The 19,047-nt window shown below is 27.8% G+C and overlaps 3 protein-coding genes across 3 annotated transcripts; 1 reads left to right on the top strand and 2 right to left on the bottom strand.

The window, feature by feature from the left end:
- Positions 1-2,321: 2,321 nt before the first annotated feature.
- On the bottom strand, positions 2,322-7,853 carry OCT59_013020 (uncharacterized protein; the record flags this gene model as incomplete). Its single annotated transcript, XM_025330509.2, has 5 exons — positions 2,322-6,577; positions 6,752-7,112; positions 7,179-7,354; positions 7,449-7,521; positions 7,608-7,853. 5 exons carry the CDS (start codon positions 7,851-7,853, stop codon positions 2,322-2,324), a joined length of 5,112 nt encoding a protein of 1,703 aa, XP_025174981.2.
- A 3,093-nt stretch (positions 7,854-10,946) lies between these two features.
- Positions 10,947-12,422, top strand: OCT59_013019 (uncharacterized protein; the record flags this gene model as incomplete). Its single annotated transcript, XM_066140544.1, has 1 exon — positions 10,947-12,422. The coding sequence occupies one exon, from the start codon at positions 10,947-10,949 to the stop codon at positions 12,420-12,422; it is 1,476 nt and encodes a 491-aa protein (XP_066001422.1).
- Positions 12,423-17,893: 5,471 nt separating this feature from the next.
- Positions 17,894-18,835, bottom strand: OCT59_013018 (uncharacterized protein; the record flags this gene model as incomplete). The annotated part of the gene is made up of 1 exon (XM_066140543.1): positions 17,894-18,835. The coding sequence occupies one exon, from the start codon at positions 18,833-18,835 to the stop codon at positions 17,894-17,896; it is 942 nt and encodes a 313-aa protein (XP_066001421.1).
- Positions 18,836-19,047: the final 212 nt, after the last annotated feature.

Below are 19,047 nucleotides of genomic sequence, written 5' to 3'. Positions count from 1 at the left end.
AGGTGGTTCGATCTCTTTTTTGTAGGCGATTCGTTTTTCTAGGGCGGTTTGGTATTCTCTTTTCATTTTCTAGAGTGGTTCGCTTTTCTTTATTGTAGGGCGCTAGGACTTCTTTCTATTTATATGATTCTGAGCTGCTTTTTTTAGGAATATCGGATCTTGGAGACTTGTACGAACCTGGAATTACTTGTAAGTATTATATAGATGGTTCATTTATGTTTAAGGAACGTAGTAACATTTCTTTTTTTCTTTTTTAGGTTACTGGGCTTTAATTGTCCAGAGCGAAGCGAAGGACAATATATGTCTACGCACTATGAAAAAAAAACGATCACGTGAATTTCTCTGTCTGCCACGTGATCGTCGCCAAATGAAATCGCAAATTTTAGTTTTTCGCTCTGGACTTACAACGGTTCCCGTTTTCTAGTTACTGTAGATACTATATAGGAGGGAGTTTGTCTTTCAATTGAATTAAAGAAACGTTCTTACATTTCTTTTTTTTGTTTATTTATATTTGATTTAATAAAATGTATTATTAAAATTTATAAATATAATTTAGTGTTTAAAAAATGTATTAAAATCGTATAAATTCTATATAAATGTATAAAAATATGTGTATAACATACTGATAAAACGTGTTTATTCCGAAATATTCAGCATACAAAACGTATATAAACCGTAATTTTGTACTGAATACAGAATTGGACAGATTTCCGTATCACGTATTTTTTTCCGTATCTTTTTTTCAATACATAAATACTATTGTACGTTTAATCGTTTATTGTACGTTTATTATATGTTTATTACGTTTATCCCTATATAAAAACATATTAAAAACGTATGCAGATTTTTTATAGGGCATAGTAACACTACAGATAACCTAACCCTAACAGTACAAAGTTATAAGCTGTAATCCAACAAATATCAAATTATATATAAAATTTTTATTAAATACAGTTATAACGATATCTCGTTATAAAGACATATTATTGTATAATGACATACCATTTTTTGGATTCCTTTGATGTCGTTATATACTGTACTAAATCATAATAGATCTCATTACGGAGACAATTAGAAAAATTTTGTTATAACGGGCGGCACTTGTAACGACTTTACTAAAACACCCACTGGTATAGTATGTGATTTCACAAAAACTATAGCCTAAACTAGACAAGTTGTACTAATAAAAATTGTTCAGCACCCTTGAAAGTGGTCAGAAAAAAGAATTTGAATATATTTTTTTTTGTACTAGAAATGTTGCGAAATAAAAAAAAATCAAAACTTATAAAATATAAGCAAGTGAAGTATATGCTGCAGCATTAAGTACTTTGATGTGAAATATAATTATTAAATTAATAGAATCAGCTCAGCTAGACTATTAATAATATAGAATAAAAAGTTAGGGTAACAAATAAAAAAATACATAAACCATATAACTGTGATGTTGAACACCGCGGTGTGAAATATAATTTTTGTATAACAATTACAATCACCGCAGACGCTGCTTTAAATAATCGTGCTAATTGCCAAATAAAAAATTACCAGATTATAGGTCAATTAAGTAAGATTAGAAGATTACGGGTAGATTACTACTGAACAAAATTGAAGGCATATCAGAATCCCTATAAAAAATTTTCCAGAAAAATGACCACGTCTGAGTTTCTTCGGATTAGCATTTATGAATAGTTGGAATGATAATGATTCTTTACAAATTCATGTAATTGATGAGGGAATATTTGCGTTTGATTATGGGAGGGTGTGTACTCCATTTAATGAAAGAGGAGTTTTGAAAAGTCTTATCGGAATAAAAACTAGAATGATCATTTATCGGAATTTTTCTAGAATTTGTTTATAGGGAATACAGAATCCGAAAACTATTCATATAGCTCATGAACGTAGAAGGAGTTTGGTATGAAATCCCGAAACTCGAAAACCTGACAGTACATTATCCCGAACTCTAAATCTCGAAATGGCAAAATCCCGACATTTCATAAGCCCGACACTTCATAATCCCGAAATTCAAATTACCGAAACGAAAAATCTTGAAATTTATTAATAAAAGAAAGAAAATCAATATTATGGGGGTATATATATATATATATATTGTCGGGATTATAAAATTTGGGATTATGACAATTCGGGATTTTGACAATTCAGGATTATGGCATTTTGAGATTTTGTCATTTCGAAATTTAGAGTTCGGATAATGTACTGTTGGGTTTCAAGTTTCGGTATTTTGTACAGATCCCCGTAGAAGATATCAATAATTATAAAAGCATAAAACTGCACATTTTAAAAAATCAAAAGAAATGTCTTTATTTTCAATTTATTATACATGGATTCTTCTTTCCTCTATTCCTAATTTTAGGTAATTTTAACTTATCTTGAGCAACTTGGTTACCTTGATTGGCAGATTTTTTATACCAATATATTGCTTGATTTATATCCTTATTAACACCTTTTCCATTTTCATATATTTCAGCAAGTTTATATTGAGCTTTGCTATTTCCTAAATTTGCTGCTTTTTGGTATAGTTCAACGGCTTTATTATAATCCTTATCAACACCTTTCCCATTTTCATATATAATCGCAAGTTTATTTTGAGCAACACTACTTCCTAAATTAGCTGCTTTTTCATACCAAGAAATGGCTTTTTTATAATCTTTATTAATACCTTTTCCATTTTCATACATCATGGCAAGATTATATTGAGCACCAGTATTTCCTGAATTGGCTGCTTTTTCATACCACTCTATAGCTTTTTTATAATTTTTACTAGTACCTTTACCATTTTCATACATTATAGCAAGATTATATTGAGCAATAATACTTCCTAAATTTGCCGCTTTTTCAAACAATCCAATAGCTTTTTTATAATCTTTATTAACACCTTTTCCACTATTATACATTAAAGCAAGATTATTTTGAGCATTGATATTTCCTAAACTTGCTGCTTTATTATATAATTCAATGGCTTTATTATAATCTTTATCAACGCCTTTTCCATTTTCATAAATTATAGCAAGGTTATTTTGAGCACTAATACTTCCTAAATCTACTGCTTTTTGATATAATTCAATGGCTTTATTATAGTCTTTCTTAACGCCTTTTCCATTTTCATACATCAGAGCAAGGTTATAATGAGCATTAATATTTCCTAAATCAGCCGCCTTCTGATATAATTCAATGGCTTTATTATAATCTTTATCAACACCTTTCCCAGTTTCATATAAGATAGCAAGATTATATTGAGCATTAATACTTCCTAAATTAGTGGCTTTTTCATACCAATAAACAGCTTTTTTGTAATCCCTATCAACGCCCTTCTCGTTTTCATACATCAAAGCAAGATTATTTTGTGCATTACTATTTCCTAAATTTGCTGCTTTTTGGTATAATCTAACGGCTTTATTATAATCTTTATCAACACCTTTCCCAGTTTCATACATTAAAGCAAGATTATATTGAGCATTAATACTTCCTAAATTTGCTGCTTTTCGATATAATTCAATGGCTTTCTTGTAATTTTTATCAACACCTTTTCCATTTTCATACATCAGGGCAAGATTATTTTGAGCACTATTATCTCCTAAATCGGCTGCTTTCTGATACAATTCAACGGCCTTTTTATAATCTTTATTAACACCTTTTCCATTTTCATACATTATAGCAAGATTATATTGAGAAACTCTATCTCCCATATTAGCTGCTTTATTATACCAAAAAGCAGCTTTTTTATAATCTTTATCAACATCTTTTCCATTTTCATATATTAAAGCAAGATTATATTGAGCAATTATATTTCCTAAATTGGCAGCTTTTTCATACCAATAAATAACTTTTTTATAATCTTTATCAACTCCTTTTCCATATTTGTATATTATAGCAAGGTTATACTGTGCACTGCTACTTCCCAAATTTGCTTCTTTTTGATATAATTCAACAACTTTGTTATTATCTTCATATATTGAAGCAAGATCATTTTGAGCACTATTACTACATAAATTAGCCGCTTTCTGATATAATTCAATAGCTTTGTTATAATCTTTATCAACACCTTTTCCATTTTCATACATTAAAGCAAGATTATACTGAGAAATATTGTCTCCTAGATTAGCCGCTTTCTCATACCAATAAATAGCTTTCTTAAAATCTTTATCAACACCTTTTCCATATTCATACATTAAAGCAAGATTATATTGGGCAATAATATCTCCTGAATTGGCTGCTTTTTCATACCAATAAATAGCTTTTATATAATCTTTATCAACACCTTCTCCACTTTTATACATTAAAGCTAGATTATATTGAGCAATATTATCTCCTGAATCGGCTGCTTTTTCATACCAATGAATAGCTTTTTTATAATCTATACTAACACCTTTTCCATTTTTATATAATATAGCAAGATTATATTGAGCTATACTATTTCCTGAATGAGCTGCTTTTTCGTACCAATATATAGCTTTTTTATAATCTCTATCAATACCTTCTCCATTTTCATACATTATAGCAAGATTAAGTTGAGATGTAATATCGCCTAAATTGGCTGCTTTTTCATACCAATAAATAGCTTTTTTATAATCTCTATTAGCACTTTCTCCATTCTTATATATTTGAGCAAGATTATATTGTGCGCTAATACTTCCTAAATCAGCTGCTTTATGATATAATTCAACGGCTTTATTATAATCTTTATTAACACCTTTTCCACTCTCGTACATTATGGCAAGATTATATTGAGAATTAATACATCCTGATTTTGCTGCTTTTTCATACCAATAAATAGCTTTACTATAATCTCTATCAACACCTTTTCCATTTTCATACATTAAAGCAAGGTTGTTTTGAGCACTAATACTTCCTAAACTTGCTGCTTTTTGATATAACTCCGTGGCTTTATTATAATCTTTATTAACGCCTTTTCCATCTTCATACATTATGGCAAGATTATATAGAGCACTAATATTTCCTAAATTTGCTGCTTTCCGATATAATTCAATAGCTTTATTATAATCTTTATTAATACCTTTCCCATTTTGGTATATTAGAGCAAGATTATATTGAGCGCTAATACACCCTAAATCTGCTGCTTCTTGATATAATTCAATGGCTTTTTTATAATTTTTATCAACTCCTATTCCATTTTCATACATTATAGCAAGATTATTTTGGGCGTTACTATTTCCTAAATTTGCTGCTTTCTGATATAATTCAATGGCTTTACTATGATCTTTATTGACACCTATTCCATTTTCATATATTATAGCAAGATTGTATTGAGAAATACTATTTCCTGAATCGGCTGCTTTTTCATACCAATAAATGGCTTTTTTATAATCTTTATCTACACCTTTCCCATTTTCATACATTATAGCAAGATTAAGTTGAGAAGTGCTATCTCCTAAATTAGCTGCTTTATCATACCAATAAATAGCTTTTTTATAGTCTTTATCAACACCTTCTCCATTTTTATAAATTACAGCAAGATTATATTGAGCGTTAATATTTCCTAAATCTGCTGCTTTCTGATATAATTCGATAGCTTTATTATAATCTTTATTAACACCTTTACCACCCTCATACATTATAGCGAGATTATATTGAGCGGTAACATTTCCTAAATTTGTTGCTTTCTGATATAATTCAATAGCTTTATTATAATCTTTATTAACACCTTTTCCATTTTCATACATCAAAGCAAGATTATTTTGAGCATTACTACTTCCTAAATCGGCTGCTTTCTGGTATAATTCAACGGCTTTATTATAATCTTTATTAACACCTTCACCATTTTCATACATTAGAGCAAGATTATATTGAGCACTAGTAATACCTAAATTTGCTGCTTTCTGATATAATTCAATAGCTTTGCTATAATTTTTATCAAAACCTACACCATTTTTATACATTAGAGCAAGATTATTTTGAGCTTTTCCATTTCCTAAATTGGCTGCTTTTTCATACCAATAAATAGCTAGTTTGATATTTTTTACAGTACCCATACCATTTTCATGAAAATAACCAATTTTAAATTTTCCTGCAGGGTAATTTTTATTACTAGCTACATTTTTATAATGTTCAAAAGATAATTTTTCATTTTTTATAATTCCATATCCATATTGATAACATATTCCAATAAAATATTGTGCTAATGTATTATTTTGTTCTAAAGCATTAATAAATAATTTAAACGCATTTTCATAATTTTTACTTATTATTATTCCATAAAAATTAAAATAGCCAAGTAAAAAAATAGATTTTGAATATGTTTGATTATTTGATAACCAATTATAAAATTCTTGTAAATTTATATTATACTTATAATTGAGAATATCTACTTTCAATTCTTTTCCTTCATTTATATCTTTTAAAATATCATCAACTAATTCATCCACTATTATACTATAACAAATACTGTGACGTAAATCTTTTTTAGATAAAATATTGTCATTTATTGAATTGTCCGTTTGATTATCTTCTTCTGTTATTATATCTGATTTTTTAATAATTGCTTTTAATTTTTCAACTATTTGTTTTATTGTTGGACGATCATCAGGTTCATTATTCCAACATTCTAAAAAAAAAAAAATTTAAAAACAAGAGAAATTACTATATGATTGTTATCAATTGATGGTTTGCCGGTCAAATAATAAGTGAAAAATCTTGTTGCACGGTAATTTTTTATCTGCAACGGCACAATAAATATTCTTGACTGGCGAACCGTCAATTAAATTTAGAATATAATTACCGCTATAAATGTTTACATAATCTTCAGGTGTATCAGGAATAATTTTTTCTCTAAGACCTTGCGAAATTTTTACAGCCAAATTAATATCATATTGTTCACCTTCAATATAAAAAGGTTGTTTCCCACTAGATAATTCCCATAAAATGATTCCAACGCTATAAACGTCACTTTTTTTATTTAACGTGTATAATTTTGTCGTGTTGTCATTATTTCCTGGTTTATTGAATATTTTTGGATCAATATAGGGAACTATGTCATCCTCTAAATTTGATTGTGAATTAAATGTTTCTTTAATCCTTTTTGACAAGCCAAAATCCGCCAACTTTATGGTATTTTGGTGAACCAATACACTATTAGAATGCTATTATAAAACAACTATTAATAAATAATATATTAAATTTCAGTAATCGAATAATTAATAAATTACCAAATCACGATGAGCAACTCCTTTATCATGCAAATATAAAACAGCACAAGTCAACTGATATGCCAAGTTGTATTTATTCTCCCAAGTGAGGCCACCAAAATTTTTCTTTAGATAGTTTCGAAGAGTACCACCATCAGCGTACTCCATTACTAACCAGTATCCAACATCATAATTTTCTGATAAAATAAAAATATATATAATTGTTTTTTTTTTTATTAGAAATACGTTAAATCATAATTTTTTTTATTGCAACAAAATATTATAAAATACCTGACTCAGACTTTGTTATCCCATGAAAGCGAATAATATTATTGTGAAAATAATCATCTCGATATAATTTAATCTTTTAAAAAATAATTTAAAATCTGGTATAAATATTAAGAATATGATAATCAATAGTATATGTATATAATCATATTTAGTAATTACCTCACGAATGATTTCTTCAACAACAGTATTGTTAAGTTTGAAAAAATATTTTAACGTTACATATTGGCTTGAATTTTTCCAACTTGCGCGATAAACTTTTATGAATTCTCTAGAATCAATTTCTTTAATGTTATTGAAATTTTTGTACTCGTATTGTTTAAAATGATTCGTAACAATGGCTTCTTCAATCCGATTAAATAATTCTTTTGAATTATTGATAACTTCAAATTCGGTGTTGTCAGACATGATATTTCTGTTGTAAATATAATAAATATAGCTAGTAAAAATAAAATTTGTTCGTTATAGATAAAAAAATATTTTACAGAAGTTTTGCGCAAGTAGGTTATACAGTACAGTCATTTTATTACAAAACAGCGTCTAAAAAGAAAACCATACGACATTTTGACGATCAATGTAGTAACACATGATATCATATGGGTACTTTTAAGGCATCATTTTTTTTTTATTTGCCTTTATCAGTTAGTATATTTATCAAAAAAGTCTAGTGTAATAAAGCCTAAATTTTTAAACAATAAAATCAAGGATCTTGTTAAACGTTAGGCTTGAATAGACGTTTCTATTCAAATAAAAATTCCTTTTTTTACATTTTAATGATGTGATCAACATAAAATTTGACTATATGAAGCGTTACACTAATGTACAACTAATCATGGTCCCATGTTATCATACAACACTTTAAACTAATGTTCAGAGTATGGGTACTTAATTAAAATAAAAAGCCAGAGGAGTATTATAAAATAATTTACAAAATTTTTTAAATTATTTTTTACCATTAAAATTTTGAAAATATGAAGGGGAGGAGGAAAAAGTAAAAAAAAAAAGAAATCTAGGGAATATTATTATATAATATCCAAATTTTTGAGGGGGGAGGGGGATTTAAAAAAAATTGATAAATTTTTGCTTTTTTTGGTATCTATCTAAATTTAAATTTTAGAGGAGGGGTAAACACTGGGTAAACAGAAAATCAAGTGATAAACGGATTATATGATCTGCAAAATGATTGCCAGTGTAACACTAACGATTTGCTGATATTATTCCGGGACCCGTTCACATTACCGACAATCACATTACCGACAATCATTTTACCGACACTCATATTTGCACCGAATTATTAGTTGATATTAAATTAAGAAATTAAGATTTTCGTTTTAATTATTTTTTGAAATTAATGTGTACAATATTATATTTAATATTTTTATAATAAAGTATTTTTATTTTTATGCAAAAATTTACCACAAACGCACATATGATAGGAAGTTGACGCAGATCTACATATAATGAGGTCTGAGTAGATCTGTTTTATGGATAATTCCGGTCAAAATTTTTTAAAATGTATGTAATATTAATAGAATATAAAAAAAAAATATATTTAATATATAATATAAAAATATCAAACAAATCCGCCCATATGTTTTAGATACTGGCTGACATTATCTTAATTCCGGCCCTGAAAGAATGGACTCTGGTTTCTATATATATATTTCGGGATCCTGTTATTGGAGGGGAGAACAGATAGAGATATCGGTCTTCGATCGACATCTCTATTTCACCATCAAATCAATAAGCTCTCTTTGTTATACCAATTGCTAAATTTACTATCATTATGTGATCGATTAATGTTTCAGAGTATTTTCCAACATATTATAGGATTTGAAAGAACCCATTATATTATGTGTTCACAAATCTCAAATTAAATTAACTTTATTAATGCTTAAATCATTCATTTTATCTAACTTCCCCAAAGTCTTTAATTTCAAACATTTTTCTCATGAAAATCTCCGAAAGTCTTAATATCTAATTTCAGTTACATCGCTTGATCATCTTAATATTCGACCGACGGACGGCGGTATAGACGATATTAATTTTATTTACATATTAAACATAATTAGCAACTATTTTTTCATGTTTTTTGTAAGTTTTTTAACGTAAAGTTGTAAGATATACCGTATTTCATATTTTAAATAAAAATTTGAAAAACAAACTTTTATTATTGTTGATTTTAAAGTAAAATGAATTTATTATCAAAATCTGAGAAGGCGAGGAAACTTTATGTAATCCTTATCCAATAATTATTTATATTTAACTAAAACTATATTATGATATAATTTCATCTGATTATAATAAAAGTTATATTAAATATTTTTTTTTCTTGGAGTAAATTGATAGTATTTTACAAAATAAATAATTTAGCTATTATTAAATCCATTTATGTAAAAATTCGTTTGGTTTAAATAATAGGATCATTATAGGTACTAGTACGAATTTGCAAAATCTGTACGGTACGGTTGGTCCAAATATCTATATCATAATCGATGTTTATTTTTTTTTTTAAGGTAAACGAAATAATTTATTATTTATATGATAAAGAACATACAAACTAATACAAAATTATACATTGAGTTTAGATATTACATCAAGATAATATCCTCCCTCTTTACCCTTCCCTTAACCCCTTAACGGGTCGCATTCATTTCACTAACAATCATTCACCGACAATTATCTCACCGACAGACGGTTCACCGACAGGGTCATTTAGACAAATGTTTCGCCGACAATCATCTCACCGATGGAATTTAGGATTAAAGTTAAGGTTAGGTAAGAAAATTAGGGTTGGATTAGGTTAGGTAAGTGGATTAGGATTTCAAAACTGTCGGTGAAATGAGATAATTGTCGGTGAAATGATTGTCGGTGAAATGAGCCAGACCCGTATTCCGCCGTCATATGAGCATCCGCGATCCTCCTCTTGATAATCGATGATATACATGAAATTTAGCGTACGTTTATTATCGTTATATCTACACACGTGATAGTATAGCCTCGTCAATCATTTCCGTAATAATAACTTAAGATGATCATTTTTTAGGTCAATTCTGCAGATCAGCGAATGTGTATCATTTTTTTATTAGCATTTTTATCTGAATATTAATAATTTATATATCATTTATAATAAAACTTTCACAATTTCTTTATTATTTAACGTAAAAATTTTGCTTGTTTATGTTAATAAAGCGTTTGAAATTCACGTTATTTGGCGTAATATTCGCTATGTTACGTATGACATACATGAAACATGATTTAAGCAATGTCGCACATATTTCAACATTTCGGAGTTTGATTCCGGTATTTTACTATATAAATATAATAATTAATGTAATTTTCAATTTTATTGAATTTTTTTTTCTTTTTTTTTCAAAAAAAAAAAATTTTTTAGAAAGAACGAAGAATATTCAGATTCAGATTGAAAATATTTTTTTTTTTAAAAACGTTATTTATTTATATTATTATTATTATTATTATTATTATTATTTTTGGACGAGAATGTCGAAACTAAATAAAGATATTCTTTTCCTAATATTTGAAGAATTACAAAATGATTCAAAATCTCTCTTTTCATGCCTAATGATTAATAAACTTTGGTGTGAAACTGTGATTCCAATTTTATGGAGGAATCCTTGGTGTTATGATATTAATTATAATGATAAAAATTATTTATTTCTAATAATCGCTTCCTATTTAACTGAAGATATTAAAGAATACTTAACTAGACAAGGAATTCAATTACCATCATTTTCATACAAATCACTTTTATTTGATTATTTATCTTTTTGTAGAAATATTAATATTAAAACTATAAATACTATAATTTCTATTGGTTCTTTTTTGGCTTATAATCAATTTCTTTTACAACAAGAATTTTATAGTCTCTTTATGAAGAAATTTATAGTATTAAAATATTTAGATATGAAATCCATAAAACATCAAATATTTTATTTTCCAGAATCTAAAACTTGTCTTAAATCACTTTGTGAATTAAAATGTGATACATCAATAGATTCTTCATATTTTTATGGATTAGCACGTTTATGTCAATATATACAAAGACTTATAATTGTTAATGTAAACACAAATGTTAATTATGGAATTGTTAAATTAATTGAAGTTCAGATGAATTTGAAATATTTTGAATGGGAAGATGTTTTTGAAGATAATTTTGAATTCAATTATTCTAGAGTAGATCCTTATAAAGAAGTTCTTCTCGCATTAGAAAAAAAGGCAGATATTTTAAATCATTTAAAATTTTATTTTCTATATGTTGATCACACGTTACAAAGGGTACTACCAAAACTTCATAAATTAAAAACTTTAATAATTAATGATTTTGGTCGTTCTAGTGACGACCAATTGAAAATGTTGATTTATAATGATCTTGAAACTCTTATAATAGATTGTATTTTATTAAATGCAGCTTCTATTATAATTAAAAATAGTGGTGGACGTTTAAAGAAAATTTTATTAGAACCTTATGATTTCAGTCTTCATGATGAAAGCTTTACTAAAGATTCTCTCTTTTTTATTCGTAAAATTTATGAAAATTGTCCTTCAATTGAATATTTGTCACTTGCATTTTCACCATCAAAGGAACATTTTACTGAATTTGAAAAATTATTAAAAATTTGTCAAAATTTGAAATCAATTTTATTAACTATATTTAACATAGAAGAAATAGAAACTAATGAAAAAGTTATAGAAAATGGGGAAGAATTATTAAAAGTATTAATTAGATCAACACCAATTAATCTAAGAGAAATTAGATTTTCTGATGATTTTATATTTTCTTTAGAAGCTTTGGAGGAATTTTTTGGAAAATGGAGAGGTCGTCCACTTACCATACTCACAACTGATTCTATTTATGAAGGAGAACATTATACAAAATTAATTGATAAATATAAAAATGATGGTGTAATCAAAGATTTTAGATGTGAACCTTTCATTGATGTAATATATGGACTTTAAGACAATGTATTCATATCGCTGATATATAAAATCGACCAAAGTTAAGGATTTTATAACATATAGGTAAGAAAAATCTAACATTTTCATATGATAAACTCATTCCATAAATATAAATAAACAACACGATATCTAATGGATTTTTTATTCTAAAATACTCTAGCAACCATTTTTTTATTTTATTCTACATTTTTACACAAATATCAGTTGTAAAAAAGTTGTAAGAGCTAGACTTTAGGCATTTTTTTTTTTATTTAAGTAATAATAAAATTTTATATTGTTGATTTAAGGTTAGATAAATGTATTATTCAAAATCTGAGAGTGAGAAGAAACTTTATGTAACCTTTTTAACTCTTTATATATAATAAATTCTAATATATTGGAATTCGGAATATAAATGAAAATTTAGCTAATATTAGATAGGTTAGACCTATACATAGTTAAGCATAATGCAATTCCATTTATACTACAACCAAATATAGGCGAATAAATTAATTGCTAACACTACTGACGTTACTACTGGTAGCCTTCTTGCTCAATTTACCATAGAATTAGCTTCAATTCTTATTATTCAAAAATGAGTATTTTTCTCGACAGGTATAATGGACTTCTGCTGTTCTGCAAATAATGATGACAAAATAAGAAGTATAAAAACGTGTTTCCAGGCGTGATTGTGAAGTGTTTTTTGTAAAAATGCCGATTATTATACACAGATCTTGCGAAGGAGATTATTTATTTTTTTTTAAGAGATGATAAAAATGTAACTTTCCATTTTTTTTTTTTGTGAATGTTGGCTAATAGCCGATTTAAGTGAATGATGAGATATATATTTTTTTTATTTATTTGTTTGTGAAATATTTTTAATATTTTTTTTCTTTTGTTCTTTTTTGTAGGAGTACTAGCTAGGACTAACCAAATTTTAAAAGTAAATGGGTGGGAACAATAGTCATGAATAGAATTTACTGCATCGCAAATATATATATATATATATATATTATAATTTCCTTCCCTATTTTTTTTGAACATTTTGTTTTCAGGCCATTGTAAAAGCCACTATTGAGTAAAAAAAAATTCATCCTTTGAATAATAGCATGATATGATTAATACATGCCTTAATAATTGGTGAAAATATATTCAACGTTTAAATTTATACTTAACAATGGCTGAATGTGAACCATCAATCAAAAGTTATTTTTTACATATTTATATATCAAATTTTGAGATATAGACGAATGAAAAAATATTATAATATTAACCACAGCTCAGCCAGTTGCCATTAATTTAAATTATAGATTTAACAAGGAAACGGAACAGTCCGGAGTAAAGAAAGGTAAAACTAAGATTTGCGATTTCATTGGCTGACACTCACGTGGACTGAGAAACATTCGTTACTACAAATTCTTTATAGAGCGTAGAAATATATTTCCTTCGCTTTGCTCCGGACAATTGCAAATTTCCTCTAATAAAATATTATAATTTTAAAATTTGGCAAATCCTTTTTTTCATTATCGTTATGTTTATTAATGAGATAGTGTATTTATCCCAGAGACCTTGAGTAGTCTGATCTCTTTGTCACATACTTCGGATGTCACATGTGTTATCATCGATGATCCCTTGAATCATAAAAATTAGATTGTTGAACAAAATGATCGTCATAAATTACATATTGTATGTAATAACACCCCATCAGAATTTGTTTTTTTAAACGAGGTTATCAACTTCCAACTGACTGTTTAAATGAAATTTTTGAATATTTGGAGAAAGATAAACCCACTTTACATTCGTTAATCGTCTTTGGTGTGAAAGAATATTTGAATTTTAAAAGCTATCGTCGAAAATATGGCGTCATCAATACTTAGTACTTGTCTTTGAGTCAAAAGAAATCTTACATAAAAATGAAATATTTATTCCGGCACCCACGTCAAAGTTACCATTGTTTAATTATGCAGCATTTTGCAAAGTCCTTTCAGTTTGTGATATTAATGAAATATATTAAATATTTAATATTCCAGAAGCCTTAAATCATTTTGTGAATTAAAATGTGACACATTTATTGATTCTTCATATTTTTATGGATTATGATCCCGTTTCTGTCAACATATACAGAGGCTCGTCATTGTTTATACTACTCCAAAACTAAATCATGAAATCATTAAATTAATTGAAGTTCAGATGAACTTCAAAATATTTTAAGTTATTATTTCTAAAGTAAATCCTTATAAGAGGTTCTCCTTACACTAAAATCATTTAAGAATATACTTCTAATATTTTGATCATATGTTGCAAAGGGTACCCAAAAGCTCATTAATAATTTTGGTCGTTCTAATGAAGACCAATTGAAAATGTTAAATATCTTGATCTTGAGATTCTTATGATAAACTGTTATACGTTACAATCGTTCAAAATAATGGAGGACATTCAAAAAAATTTTATAAATTTAATGGTTATGTAGATTATTTTATGATTGTTCGCTCCTTTTTGATGCTGAACTCGGTAAATTTAATAATAAATTTACCGCAATAATAGAAAAAATTAATTCACGTGATGCAGGCTACACTGCGGAGACGCAGAAAATCTTATCAAACCGTAATGAATTTGGCAGGATTTCATCCGAATTCAATACCTCTATTGAAGCTCTTCGAAATGATATTATTCAACATTACACAATTGTTCAAAGACTATTTCGCGTATAATGAAGTTTAATAATACTCCGTATGGTTAGTAAAAATTTCATCATATCGCTTTATTGTTAGTTTAATAAGGGATATATACTTTTCAGATGTAATTACCTTTACAATGAATCCATGTGTTTCTAGCAAGTTCCAGGTTTTTTTTCACGAAATTAATGATGATGAATCTATAAAAGATCTAAAATTTTTCATTACCTCTCTTACAAATTAGCAGAACCAGCACAAGTTCTAAGAATACCAATAAACAACACGATACGATTAATAAAAATTTGCGGAATTTACTTAGCTTTAATCGAATTAAGATATCTTTATTTGTGATTTAGTTCTTCACCTAATCGCATTTTTTTTGTATAGTGTATCCATTTAGTGTCTCGGAAGATTTGGCTGCTCTTTGTTCTTCGCATATATCCATTGTCATATGGCTAACGAAACTGTAAAACTTCCAAAAACTTTGTGCGATAATGTAAAATTGCCGATGATATAAGCTCTCGTGATACCGGTATCAACCTATTATCATTGAAGAAATTGACAGAATCAGAGCTGAAATTAATAACGATCTTACTGCAAAAATCAATTCTCATGATGCTAATTATGCAACAGCAGAAGCACAAAATATTATTTCTATATTTAATAATCTTACCGGGAAGTCAAGTGAGTTCTAAAAGCCTAAATTGCCACTAATCCGAATTAATCAGAAGAACTATCGAATCACTCTGAAACAAAATCAATCAACGACATGTTTTTATCCAAAGCATGAATAGGAGATTCGATCAACAAAATGAATCTTCGATAAAATTTCGCACATGAATGACACGATATTCCTTGCTGTAAGGGGCCTAGGATCCCGGTAGGTATGATTACATGTCTTATTAGTAGTTATACTTCTCTCTTTGTCCCTCTCAATGATTCTATCATTATATCTTTATGGGCAGACCAAATATCAATTATATATTAGTATAACGATAAAGTTGTCAAGGATTCTTTCGAAATAAAATGTAATGGATTACAACCCTCTTGTTTCATAAATGTTAATGTTTATGTTTACAAGACCACGTGCCCATATATTAGGATAACAAAAAATTGTATCCAACTTTCTATCTGACGCTTCTGGGAATCAGGTGTAGTACTTGTTCTACAAAAGGGATAGAGTCCATACGTCCTCTTCTATCAGAATAACAATAAGTGCGTATTGCATCCAGCGTTTGCATCCACCTCTTCTATTTGGATAACCATGATGATCATCTCGCTATCAGTGCGTATGCCCTATAAAAAAATTGGATACGTTTTTTATAAAGTTTTTATACGATTTTTTTCCTTAGAAATAACGTATCATAATAGGATACGGAAAAATGCACAATTCCGTATCACTAAAAATATGGTTTGGATACGGAATTTGCACGGAATTCATATGGAATTTACATGATTTGATCACTGATTTTATCACGAAATTTATACGATTTGGTCACTGAATTTACTATTTGTATTACAGTTTACTATAATTATATTTACATAAATCTAATTTTACTTCATTAAATTAAATAAAAATAAAAAATAAACAAAATACAAATGCATTATGAAAATTCCTCCTTATTAAAACCACCTATTGCAACCAAAATTATCTAAAGTTCAGGTTCATTTGGAGTCAAACAACCTAAAAAAACAAAAAAAAGAAACATAAGAACTTCTAACTTAATTGGAAACAAAACCCCCCCTTCATATAGTATCTGCAATCGTCCAAGTCACCAAAGGTCAGCATTCCTACAAAAAAAGAAAGAGAACTCCAGAATGTCTGACCTACATAAATGAAAAGAATTATGAAGCATCTGATGAAAAAGAAACCAAAACAACAAAATAAATCCAAACTCTGAAGCAACAAAACTGAAACAACCTACAAAAAGAAAAGAATCTGAACCCAACTTACAAAAAAAAAAAAAAGAAAATTTGAACTGACCTAAAAAAAGAAAAAAATCCTAAACAATCCTACAAAAAGGAAAGGACTCCCAAACTGATCTACAAAAAAGAAAAAAGAAACTGAATCTTCTCACAAAAAAAAATCTGCTGGCCTATGAAATAAAAAAAGAGATAAATATAAATAAAAAAGAAAGGGGAATAAAGAATAAATCAAAAAAATATTTTTTTAAAAAGAGAGTAACAAAGTTAGGAAAGTTAAAAAAAATTCTTTTTTTAAAGGGAGGACGTCAAAGTTAGAAAAATAAAAAATTTTTTATAAAGAGGAAATAGAAATAGAAAGAAAATTTTTTTTAAAAAAAAGAAGAGTGGGAATAAAAGAATAAAATCAAAAAAAAAATTTTTTTTTAAAGGAGAGTGATGAAAAAAAAAATTTTAAAGTGAGGTACGAAAAAAAAAATTTTTTTTTAAAAGGGGGGTGACGAAAAAAGAAGAAAATTTAGAAAAAATAACAAAAATAAGACAAGAGAAAAGAGAAGGAAGGGAAAGACAGAAAGGAAGATCGGAAGATCAAACTCATCAAAGTAAGGGTTTATATATTTTTATTTTTATTTTTTATTTTTAGAAAACAGAAAAGCGAACCCGTAGATTCAATTATACAGAGAACATAAAAGTCTATATATAATACTATCACTACATGGCAAGCCACCCCGAAGCGTGACGAATTCTGTTCTTTTATGGAGTAGGTGAACACGAGTCAGAACCACGAACTTTCCCAAGAACACCCGCCTTGAAATAAAAAAAAGAAAAAGAAAAAAGAAAAAAGTAAAAAAAGAAAAAAAGGAAAACAAAGAAAAGATAAAATAAAAGGATAAACTATCTAATGTCAAAAACATTTTTAAGAAAACTATTTTGTAAAGTTAAAAATAAATCTATATTATTGAACCCTATATTATCTCTATAAGTAGTCCAATGTCCTGAATGTAAATAATTACTTGTCGTCCAACGAATATGGGCGAAATTATCATTAAAACCGCCATCCCTATAATAAGGAATAGTGGCGAAGTGCCGAGAATTATAATGTCGACTTGGAGATAAATTGTGATCAGGAGCACCTGGATCAGGAGGAGGAGGAGCTCGATTCTTGTGTCGTTTTCTATAAAATCGTTTTTTGTTTTTTGTGATGGATAAAGTACTTTCCCATTGTTTAACTAAGGAAGCACGACGCGTCCAAATGAGTGCATCAATTGAAGACATTAAAGTCGAAAAAAATTTTGAAAATAAGGAAAATCGTAATTTTTTATCATTAATATAAATAATAAAAATTTTAGTAAGGTCACTCGGGACCAAATGGTGTATAAGTAAATAACCAGGATGTGATTGTGGTAAGGCATCAACAAAAGAAGTATTAAAAAGGGAAATATTTTTAATGGTCTCTTCCAAAATAGAATTTCCATCCTTAGAATTCTTCATAATAAGGTCGTGTAAGTCATGAGCAGCTCGTATTAATATGTTTTTGATATGAATTGAGTGTTCCTCGCATAAGCCCACGTGCGTATTATCGTCGCGGGCATTAGCGCATTCAATGCAAGGTATGCTGCCTATAGGGTATAAACGAGGGTAATTGCGTTGTTGTATATCGATTGTTGGATATATAAAATTACATTTTTTAATTCTACTTCCTTGTTGTTTGGAAAGTTTGGCGTTACATGGAACGTCCTGATCGTTAAAATTCAACCATTCATTGGTAAAAGTCCAATCAATGTCACCATCGATAATATGTTGCTTGATCGGAGATAAGGCTTTATTATTGACCATCGAATTGAATATTAAAGGTTGGATGACATTATCCGCCCATTTTCTGACGTTGCGATCCACAACGTGTAAACGGTTCCAAGAAATGAAACCTAAACTATGTTTAACAAAAAATTTATGATTAACAATAATAGGCTCAATAACATGAGCACCAGCTTTTGCTAGTAAGTCTGCTTCATCATTATAAGGGTTGTTACTGTGTCCAGAAACTTTGT

The sequence above is a fragment of the Rhizophagus irregularis genome, chromosome 20, assembly GCF_026210795.1.
Source record: "Rhizophagus irregularis chromosome 20, complete sequence".
Classification (NCBI taxonomy): domain Eukaryota; kingdom Fungi; phylum Glomeromycota; class Glomeromycetes; order Glomerales; family Glomeraceae; genus Rhizophagus; species Rhizophagus irregularis.
The sequence above is the reverse complement of the archived record's forward strand: the minus strand, read 5'-3'. Positions and strand labels throughout refer to the sequence as shown.